At 33.9% G+C, this 11,522-nt stretch overlaps 1 protein-coding gene across 4 annotated transcripts; it reads left to right on the top strand.

Annotated features, from left to right (window-relative positions):
• Nucleotides 1-879: 879 nt before the first annotated feature.
• On the top strand, nucleotides 880-8,198 carry SelR (methionine sulfoxide reductase SelR). Of its 4 annotated transcripts, none has more exons than XM_090119762.1 (5): nucleotides 880-1,014; nucleotides 1,097-1,203; nucleotides 1,311-1,415; nucleotides 1,501-1,662; nucleotides 3,137-8,198. In XM_090119762.1, the coding sequence occupies exons 2-5, from the start codon at nucleotides 1,116-1,118 to the stop codon at nucleotides 3,316-3,318; spliced, it is 537 nt and encodes a 178-aa protein (XP_089975888.1). In that variant the 5' UTR covers nucleotides 880-1,014; nucleotides 1,097-1,115; the 3' UTR covers nucleotides 3,319-8,198. The 4 variants fall into 4 exon arrangements, with proteins under 4 accessions (XP_089975888.1, XP_089975889.1, XP_089975891.1 ...); XM_090119763.1 differs by having other exon boundaries at nucleotides 883-901; XM_090119765.1 differs by having other exon boundaries at nucleotides 885-1,203; nucleotides 1,278-1,415.
• Nucleotides 8,199-11,522: the final 3,324 nt, after the last annotated feature.

Genomic DNA, 11,522 nt, shown 5'->3' with positions numbered 1-11,522 from the left:
TGTTCCAACTACAGCAACGCTTCGCACAATCGAGCACTAGAAAAAGTAATGCGCGTGAATTGATGCGTGCAATCGATTTATCGTTAGTAATTACATATTAATTGTTGGAAAAAAATTTAAAGCTTTCGTTTCATTGTAGTTTTTTTCGAAATAATCAAATTTAATTCAAATAAATATAATTTAAGTAATAAAAATAAATATAAGTATGGATGAAGGTAAAAACATTGAAAAAAATGTTAATGAAATAATCAAAATCCAAATTACTTAAAATAACCGTAAATATTTTTCAACCAATTATTATGTATTTATTTATACATTAATGAGGTTATTGCTAACTCTATGAATATTTTTTTTTCAACACTGATGACTGAACTTAGCGTGAACTTAAGCGCAACCTGCTGGTGCGTTTCACGTTCCAATTAAGCATCAGCATAATTCGGCATTGTGCGGCACTGAGTCGCATTATGCTCTGTAATTGGAAAACAGCCACTATCTATACTCTAATGGCTGGCGTCCACTAGGCGGATCGGGCCGGGCCGCATCGCAACGCAAAAATACGCCGGCCTATGTTTTGTATGAAACATCGTCCATTAGCGACGGATCGGGCCGGGGCGGGCCGCAACGCATTGGCGGATATCGCTTCGCAGGCGGATTTCTGCCGGCGGTGCGCTGCGGCCCGGCCCGCCCCGACCCGTCTAGTGGACGCAGGCAGGCGGATGTGAGCGGCGAGCGTCTGTTAGATAAAATCTGCCAGACTGCCTAGGCGATCCGCCGCGTCCCGTACAGGTGGACGCAGGAGCAAACAGCGCGTCCATTAGAGACGGCCCGTTGCGATGCGGCCCGGCCCGATCCGCCTGTAATGGACGCCTAGCATAAGCTGTCATTACTATTAACTACCTAGGTATCTAGGTATTTAATTCTGCGAATCTATTCTAGATTCACCACAGAACAGAGATTCACTTGAAACTTCTAGCAATCTGGAATATTATTTTGGTTTCTTTAAATAGAGGAATAGTAAATAAAGCATACATACAACTTTTTTTATCTTATCAATACTAACAGATACGCAATTACATAATTTTTCTTCCAAAACTAGGTAATGTGAGTGATAAGTAATGCGTGCTCTACTGAGACCAATAACTATATTTAGAAAAGCGACGCAATTCAATAGAAGTGTTCAGTTAAGGCATCCATTTACAACAGGTAAGACAGCATTTGCTAAAGTTACGTCTTGTTTATAAATGAATAGCGATAAATTATTACTTTGTTTGAAGTAGCGTTTCAGATAATTGATACTTTGATATTTTAAGCATTGATTTGGAGAGCAATGGAAGATAAAGACTCCTTAAAGAAACGACTCACACCTCTGCAATACCATGTCACACAAGAAGCAGGAACTGAAAGGCCCTTTACAGGTTAATTAATTCATATTTATTAAAGTATTACCTTTAATATCTAGAATACTTTGTATAATTCTTAAGAGATATAAATATTTTTCAGGATGTTACAATAAATTTTATGAAGAAGGTGTTTATGTATGTATAGTGTGTCGTCAAGAATTATTTACTTCCAAAACAAAATATGACTCTGGATGTGGGTGGCCAGCTTTCAATGATGTACTTGCTAAAGAAAAAGTAACATTACATCAAGATACAAGTGCAGGTATGATTTCAATTATTCTAAATTACAATACAAACCATTAATCACTAAATTGTTGTTCAGTCATAGTTCTTGATGTAACATATTTTTATCATTTCTTAATTCTTACCCATTCATGCTAATGATATATGTAGCTAAACACATAATGTCTTGTCATGATTAAAATCATAGCAGAAATTTATTCATGCTCATTCATTTGTAACAATCTCCAATGTTTGCATTGAAATTCATTCTACAGGGTATTGTTCAGATATTTAAATTCATGATCAAGGCCATGTTCTGTGCTTCATGATCCTATCATTGCTTTATTACAAATTCAATTGGCTTTGTTGTGTCACTTATTTATGCAAAATGAGTTATATCTATTTAAGTATATTATTTTTATTGTGTATAGAAGTTTTTATTTTATGAGAAATTTAAAACGAATTTAAGAAATAGTGTGCTGAATTTACAAATTTGATACTCCCACACTGCCATGCAAAACAATTGTTGGAATACCACAATACTACTACCATAAGTTCTACTGTATAAGAATGACCTCTTGCAATGATTGAGATCTCATGCATAATTTATTTAATTATATTTTATAATATTCAACTCACAATATGTTTTGCATACTGTTTTTTTTTTATTAATCCCTCAGTCCCGGAATCACAGACACAATAGAAAATCTATTGTGTCGCGGCCCGATCGGGCCGCTCGGTGGTCAATGGGTTAAAATAAATTAGTCTTCATTTCTTTGTTTAATTCTTTAATTTTTTACCAGTTTCATTGTTAGTACATGTAAATTATCAATATTGTTTCCTTTTTTATTCTTATAACAATATCATTTTTATGGTGTTGGGATTTGTTGCTAATATTTTTTACTATTTTTTCTCTTTCCTATATCCACAATCACCTATTGATACAATCCTGTCACACACAAAACCGTAAGTTGATGTTACTGGTTTTTCTGTACGTAATTATTATTATTAATTTATTAATACACATAAACCCCTGTTTTTATTATTTTTTGTAATTATTTACAACACCACTTATATTTGAATTAATAACTTGCACAAATTTGTCAATCAAAATCATTTTATGGTTGTTTATCAATGGTATCATACCAAAACTTGCACAATGTTTTATCTACTAATAAAATAATCAATACACATATGTATATAATCACTTATTAATCATATTACTAACCCTGAATTATATCCATGAGGATTATATCCATGTATGGAATGTGCATGACATTAATCTGCATTTGCCTTCACTCCTTTGACCCATCTTATCCTGTCCCGTCTGCCCCTCCTGGATGGCTGCCGGCCGGACGACAACTGCTGCCGCTGTGACTACATTGCCCACCAACCACTACATGAACTTTATGAAAATCATTTTGGATAATATTATGCTCATGGGGGTCACTTTTTATTTGATGTGATGTGTTGTTATATGGTTTATTGGTGAATGGACATATGTGAAATAATAGTTGGGGCAAATATATTACTGGTTTTAACACGACCAGGTATGGTGCGAACTGAGGTGAGATGCTCCAAGTGCTCAGCTCATCTAGGACACGTATTCAATGATGGGCCGGCGCCCACGAAGAAACGTTTCTGTATAAATTCTGCATCATTGGACTTTATTGCAGCTGAGGATCGGAAAGATTAACAGTACACTATTTAACTCTAAATCTATTGATGAGAAGTAATAGATGTGATAACTTTATCAACATAACCGCATATTTAAAAAATTACTTCATTTTATAATATTTTTTTTTTGTAGTTGCTAGACATTTACTGAGACATGGTGGTGTTAAACTGTATAATATACAATTGAACCACTTCTCAGTTAATATATACATATTATTATATAGCCTTTATACATATGTATAAAGGTGGTTTGTAGCATTCAATATAAATAAGTCAAAATAGCGTAGTGAAGTGGTTTAATTTTATATTCTACTTTGCAGATCTATGAAAAAAATAAAACTTATACAAATTGTATATTAAATTTTATAATCCGATGGTGCTTCAAATTAACATCTCGGTTAATCGTCAGCTTATGTAGGGTCATTTCGCCTGTTCGCGTCCACTTAGTGCAGTTGGAAAGTTTGAAGGAGAAAATAAAAATGTTCTAATAGGAATTTTCCAGGGAAATTTATGTATTGTTATTTATTTTATATATATGTATATATTATATAGTCAATTTTCAGGTTTACTATTGAGTTGTGTTCGAAACGTCTTGTGGTTTTTTAAATGATAATAATTGTCCATTTAAAATTCAATAATAATCAGTTCTGAAACTTACTCTAAAATCACAAGGTATATTATAATCATATAAGAGATTTTGATGAGTCTTGATCTTAATGATAAGTTTTTTGGCATAGCAATTATTAACCAGTTCAATATTTTTTTAAATCCTATTACTAAAAGAAATACTGAATCTTATAATGATGAGACAAGGTATGATTATTACAGCCTCAGAATTTTACCAAATGATAGTCACAGTCGAAAGACGTATCTTTTACCTCCAAATAACTCAATCCCACAAAACGCGTGCATTTCAGATGATACCATATATCACACTTGTCACAGCCAATATTTTTCTCATTGTCGTCTTCTACATCTGAAATTAGTTCATTGTCACATTCAGGACATTTCAATCGATTTACAGCTGGAAAATTTTCTTTCTCAAACGTTTCTTGTGTATCTTGTTGAATGGGATTTATCTTCTTTTTTCGTTTTGGAGCAGTTCTACGAAGCGTTTGAGAGTTTTGGAAAGTTTTTTTTTTGTTCATTTCTCTCTATTCGTTCTAACTTTCTTTTTCGTATTGCTTCCTGTTTTTCGTTCTTAATCTTCTCTTTGTCTTCATAATACTTTCTCCATGCAAAAGATGATATTGCTGCTGGTGTTCTTTGATGAATTTTTCTTTGTTTATTAGAAATATCCTGGCAACATCAGGTGGTTTTTAAATGGATCAGTGTTTTTATTTTGATTTAATTCTCCAACCACTGCTAAACATGATTGTTTGTTGTTCGCTGCATGAAAGGCTGAAGGGGAAAAATCTTCGTTTCTGAAGATAAAAATTTGGCTGTGTAAATTGTAGAATTCAAAGTTGTAAGTAGGCGTCTAATATTTGTTCTTTATTTGACGTGGATGCAATATCTTGTAACGGTAGAATAAGGACGTCGTCTATGGACATGATAGAGCCGACGTCGAAGTAACTGTCCGAAAGATGTAATGTCGAAAGAGATAATTGTAGAATTACCTTGGTATTCTATAATTTAGTTGTATTCAAGTTTGGATGATACTGTTGCTGTATTACTGTTTTTTGTGATTATTTGTGTAAACGGTTTTGGTGTAGAATGTATTTGGGCTGATACTGTTTGGACCTGTACTATAGGATTGGAGTACTTCATTATTTTGATTCTCAACTTCTTCGCGTAGTGAAGAGATGGTTAATACTTAATTCTTTGGTTGCATCCAATTTGCAATCAATAGTACTATTTCTATCTTTTGATAGTTCCATATACCTATCAGGTTCAGTTTCGATTGAGATCTCGGCGGAGAGAGACTTTTTTAACGTTTTGACTGCTTTCGTAATAGACCGTATGTAAATTTTTTTATCTTTTAGGGTCGGCTTCAGGACTTTTAAAACTTTTTTAAAACATTTTATATCTGAGTGAGTAACATTGTGTGACTGTTGACAAGCGGCCTGAACATTTTCCAAAGTATTTCTTACACATTTAGTGTAATCTGGACTATTTGCATCGAATGGGTAAAGATCACAGCGCTTAAACCCATTTTTTATGTTGTAGGACATGTTAGGATGTTTCAGTACATCATTTAACAATGTGCAAAAATTTGTTTTTGTGATGGCAGAATTAGAATTTTCTGGTTTTGATAGGAATGTGCGGACTGTTGATTCCCAATGTTTTTACCAGTGCAAATACGCTAACGTCAGCTGGCTGTAAAATATGGGTAGTGTTGGGTGGAAGAGCATACAAAATAATTTGCAGTTGTTCACACATAGTACTTAGCGCTAATGACATATATGCGATTTATGCTATCTACTAGCAGTAGCAGTAGTTTTTTGATGTTATTGTCCATTATCCAGCTGTTAAACTCGTTAGTTATGTATTCAAAAAATATTTCTCCTCTCATCCAACCTGTCTCCGATTTGCCTAAGCACCATTCTTGCGGCATACTATTCATTACAGCTTTTGGTGGTCTAATGTATGGAAACAACACACAAGGTGGACATATAATATCTCCATTCGCATTAAAAGTGAATAATACCGTTATGTTTTCTTTTTCATTATTAGGCTTTATTTGGTGTAAGTTTTTGAACCCTCTCGGACCTAAAGCACATTGAGCCCGCACATTGAGCCCGCCGGGCCGCCGACATATGTCGGCAACTTTTTGTCGGCGGTCTAGTTGGCGGCTTCACTTATTACAAGTCGGAAAATTTGGTCGGCGGCATGTCGGCGGCTTGAGATGAGAAATTTATTTTTCTATTTATCGCTTTGGTCGACTTTTATGATCTGGGTGTTTTGGATTCCACAATACCTCCTTCTCATGATAAAGATTAATTAACGTAAGACATTTTTCGTCGTCCCACTCCATGTCGTAAAAAATACAAGCACGTCACTACAGGTCGAGCGTCGCCGGGCAACTGAGCGCAGGCGTACCCAAGCCGCCAACATGTCGGCGGGTAACACGCGCGGGCGCATGTTGCCGACATGATTCTTTTCATACAGGCCGCCGGGTTGTGTCGCCGGGCTTTGTCGGCGGCCCGGCGGGCTCAATGTGTATTGCGCTTTAAACTTTTCCTGTCTTTGGACAAAGAGCAAAACCACTTACGTCTCCATTGCAAATTCTCATCGGTTCACTCAATATTTCTTTTTGGTTTATACTCTCCAAATATTCTTCTAATTGTCTAAACCACAGTCTTATAGACTGTTATGTAACTCGAGCTCTGGCTTCATTAATTCCCTCCGCATTTTTCAGTGAAATTACTTTATTTCTAGCCAAAAATTTTTTAAACCATTTTTGACCTGGCCGATTATCTTTATAATTATTTTTAATTTCCCCTTCATGAATTATTTTTTGAATAGTATCCAACAATTACTGTTTTTTCACTGGAAATCCACATTTAGAAATATTAAGAAACCATTCTTTTCTCACCTTTTTTTCGCCATTTACTCCTAGAGCTGGTCTGGTCTTGGTCCAGGTTTCTTAACTCCACCTATCCTACGGCCACTGATTTTGTCCAATATTGTTGTCTTAGGAATAGAAAATTCCTTACATATTTGTCTTACAGTTTCTTCTTCACTTTAATTTCATTTAAGGCTTTCTCTAAATCTTCTTCTGTGTACGTTTTCTTATGTGACTCCGAAGAACTCATTTTTAATTGTTACTTTGTCTACGGGCCCTGGTATATTTATTCTAAACAGGTTTCGCTATGCGCATTGCGCACGGATGTTTTGTATATGTGTGCGTGTCTCGTAAGTATTGAGGTGTTGGTGGTAATAAACTTACGTTTTATTGGTGTGCTAGTATACCTATTTTCGTGAATTTTCTAAGGCAAATGCGTAAAATGGACGAGAATAACACCGCTGACGCGAACAGGCGAAATGACCCTATTATTTTCGTATTAGTTAATTAAGGGTAATCTATACCAATAATAAAATTTGAGTATCTCTTTGTTATATTTAACCACTTATTTAGTATGCTTAATGTATCAAAATAGTTTAAATTTCATTTGTCTGCTTTTTCGGGCTAATCTCTGGAATAGAGCGATTTTGACTCGAATTTCACTGGCAGATAAAGGATGTAATAAAGAGTTTTTAATACGCAAACTCAACACATGTGATAGTAAGTTGAGTCCATTATTTATTACTACTATATAGTTTCTCCTTATTCTGAAATTCCATAGAAATTCTTTGAAATAATCAGCTCTATAGAAACAAAGGTCTATATTTTACATGAATACTAGATGTACTATATTTTATTAAATAAATATTATACTGTATCTTTGTATATATACAATTAACATTTAGTTACCAAACTCAAGTCATTGTAATTTATTATAGATTTTGAATTTTTATTTATTAACTCTCGTTGTAAATAAGTAAAGATATCTAAACTGATATCGGCTGCAGTTCATTTGCCATATTATTTGAACGTAGGCGATCTATCGCACGCCAAGTTCCTTATTGTACGAAATGACATTTGACAAACGAACTGCTGTAAGAGCCAGCGCGCACGAGCAACTTTGTCTCCGCAACTATTTTGTCTCTCCCATCAATTTGTATGGGGAGTCACGTCGCTACGTGCGCGCACTTTCATACTAGCCCATGGGTGGGAGAGACAAAATAGTCGCGGAGACAAAAAAGTTGCGGAGACAAAGTTGCTCGTGCGCGCTCGCTCTAAGTGATTTGCAATGAGGGGTAACAATATCGAGTAATTGAATATTTAAAGTACAAGTTGTTATATTATTATCCTATGATTTTGTGGCTTCTGATGAAATAAATATTTTTATAAATCGAACTGGTTTTCTTTCATACTTTAAATGTAACTCAGTTACTAATATCAGTGCAACTGTGAAAGATTCGTACATTGAATCAAATTCAGAAGCAGTGCTAAGTCAAACATTGTTGATGATTAATTTAAGATAAATAAGTTTTATTAGAATTGGAGAAACATTTGTAACTTGCAGTTGTTATTTAGAGGACACCATACGTTCATTACTGCGATTACATACGATTCAAATGGCAATAAAATCACAAATCAGGTCACTTAACTACCCACATACTTATGTGAGTTTTGTAATTATTTTTTTTTAAGTAAGCACAATATGTATTCCTTAAAATAATGGCACGCACCACTTTGATATAGGGACTAAAAAAATAAATTCAAGGTGTTTTTTACTTCTGATAAAGTTGTGTAATGATGCTAGTCGTTAGGTGTATCAATAAACAATAAGTAATCGTAATTACTAATTATACTATTTGAAGTAACACTTTACTTTTCCTATATGTTAGGCTGTGAGGGGGTGACGTTACAATTACACAAGTTCCTAGTGTAAATGGTGAAAGTTACTAATCACGCCATTTATTTTCATTATATTTCATTACATTTATTAATAATACATTTTCAACTTAATTTATAGATATAATTACATATCAACTTTCATTTTATCTTATTCATACTTGCAAATTCCTTCAAGATCACATAGGTAATACACTCCTAAAATTATATCCTATCATACTGAAACTTCCAAGCTCTGAAATCTCTGCTATTATGAACAACTTTTCTATATTTATTATTGTACAATAGTTTTGTATGGATGCACTATACATAGGCCATGTTAAATATATCTGTAGTATGAGTGGTAGGCCAGTCAATTTTCATTTAGTAAAACTAAAAGAAATGTATAACTTTATATTTTTGTTTAAATAAAGGTAAATTAAATAATACGGTATATTTGTTTTTTTTTTTAATTAAATTGTATTTATTCACGTCTAATAAAGAGTTACAAGTATTTTCATGTAACATTAAAATACATCTTGTACCTACTATAATAAATATTATAATGTTTTCTTCATTTTAAGTAGGTATTATATTATTTTACATTTTGCAGTTATGGCCACATATACCTATAAGATTAACATAGTATGCTTTAAGTAATCAATCAATTTTAATGTTAAGGCCTAAATCACGTCATCCAATGTTGTCCATACAATAACTGCTTATCTCACCTTTAATTAAATAGCAAAATAATAACTAAAAACAGCGTCTTTCGGCACAACCTATATAATATAAAGCAGAGAGGACATTTCTTAAAAATGAAAAATACTTTTTGCGTATGGTTAGGGAGCCAGGTGCAAATTTGGTTAACTATTTCCTCTCAAGAGATAATTCGTCAGACGCATGAGAGTATAGTATTATAAAGCCTCGTGAACGTCAGCTGGCGCTCGGTTGGGGGGGTGAGCGGTTGTAGCCTCCCACGCACATAGGAAAAAAAATACATTCATTCATTCATTTCCTCTCAGCTAAAAATTTGTCAAATTGTAGCTAACCCAATATCTCAACGAAAAAAAATAGTCAGCTGGTTACAACATGGTGTATTATACGTCAGCTGGTGTCTTGAACATTAAAGTTAAATTTAAAGAAAAATTTATTTTCCGTTATTTCCTCTCAAACAAAAATTTACCTGATGATAGCTTATATGTAACTGTGGATAAATATATATGTCAGCTGGCTGTATCTTGGTGGAAAAGCCGTCAGCTGATACGGGAGGCTACAACCGCTCTTCCCCCCAACCGAGCTCCAGCTGACGTTCACGAGGCTTCATAATACTATACTTTGATGCATTTTACTAATTACCGCTTGAGAGGAACTTGGTCATAAAATCTGCTGCTGGCTCCCGGACCATAGTTATATAATAATATAGCATGGTTTGGTTATTCTTTACATCTATCTAGTGTCTAATTTATATTGTCTTAAATGTTTTATAAATGTGTTTTGAATTCCATTTCCAAACATTTTCTTTCGAGAGCTTGCAAACAAACTTGTAAGGTTTAATTAATTGCGGAAGACATACAACTTTAATAGAAAATAATTGGATTTTAAACACACATATTATATACTGTACACACAATACTATGGGTGTTTAAATTTGGTAGTCAGTAATTATAAACATACTCTCTTTTTAATCAAAATGTCGTCAAACTTACTCTCGATTAGTAGTATTTTAGTCTATTACTATAGTCTTTTTTATTTAATGGCGCCAATATCCTTTTATAATACCAGATTAATATTCATGTCATATAAATAAACTATTTAAACTTAATACTATGTAAATGCTTCATTTCCATGACTAACAATAAATGATTTACTCAAAACCAAGTATGAGTTTTATGATTATGTTAAAAAATAGCTTTATAACAAACATTTAAAAAACGAATCAATGAAAAATGGTTAAATCTCAATTTTATACTAAAAAAAAAACTTTTCAACATACATAATTAAAGCAGTTTAAAATATTTAATATTAAACTAGCTATCTAGTAGCAAAATAAAGCTTACACATTAAAAAAAAGGTCAAACATTACATAAAATAAATAGAAGCACAGTAAAATATTTAAAGTTGATATATATAAATTTTAAGAAAATTTATGACCAAAAAAATTACAGTAAATAGGTATTCAAAAAATTTCCCTATTTTTATCACTTACGCCAATCAAATTTTTAATACAAATATATCGTTGACGGTCAGTTCTAGTATATATTTAATATGTACTTTAGGTACAGCACATATCTAACGCTAAGCTCTCGCTCTGCACTGACGTGTTCCAATCTACTGTCACCAAATATCATCACAGTGAAAAAGCTGATCGTACTATTACAAAGTCCTATAAGTATTCTAATATTTATAAATCTAATATATAAACTGCCAGTCTTCGTTTGCAGATAACCGTAACAATTCGATTCAACTCTAACACACTATATCTACATTCTATTCAAATACTCCCGCTAGTCGAGCGAAACACGTCAATCAGAGATCACGTCACCGACGCGAAACGAATAACTCCTACGCGACACTACAGTACTCGTTACGGCTACTGGACTGCATTATCGTTAATTCATAGTCGCTTGTAAAAATATATACTTTGTATAGCTCGCAGCCACTTGTCGGACGTCTCTATACCTAAATATCAGAGATAGAGAGGTCGAGTCGAGGGGTGCCGTCGGGCGCAAGTGGTCGAGTCGCGGAATACAATGTGCTGCGGACGCAGAGAGGCACTGGACGCGCTAGCGGGGCGCGGGGGGCGCCGGGCACGAGGGCGCGGGGCGCGGGGGCGCGGC

This window comes from Colias eurytheme, chromosome 3, assembly GCF_061535395.1.
Source record: "Colias eurytheme isolate Ceu_HAF_F1 chromosome 3, ilColEury1 Martin Lab GWU primary, whole genome shotgun sequence".
Classification (NCBI taxonomy): Eukaryota; Metazoa; Arthropoda; class Insecta; order Lepidoptera; family Pieridae; genus Colias; species Colias eurytheme.
This window is presented reverse-complemented; position numbering and strand designations above follow the sequence as displayed.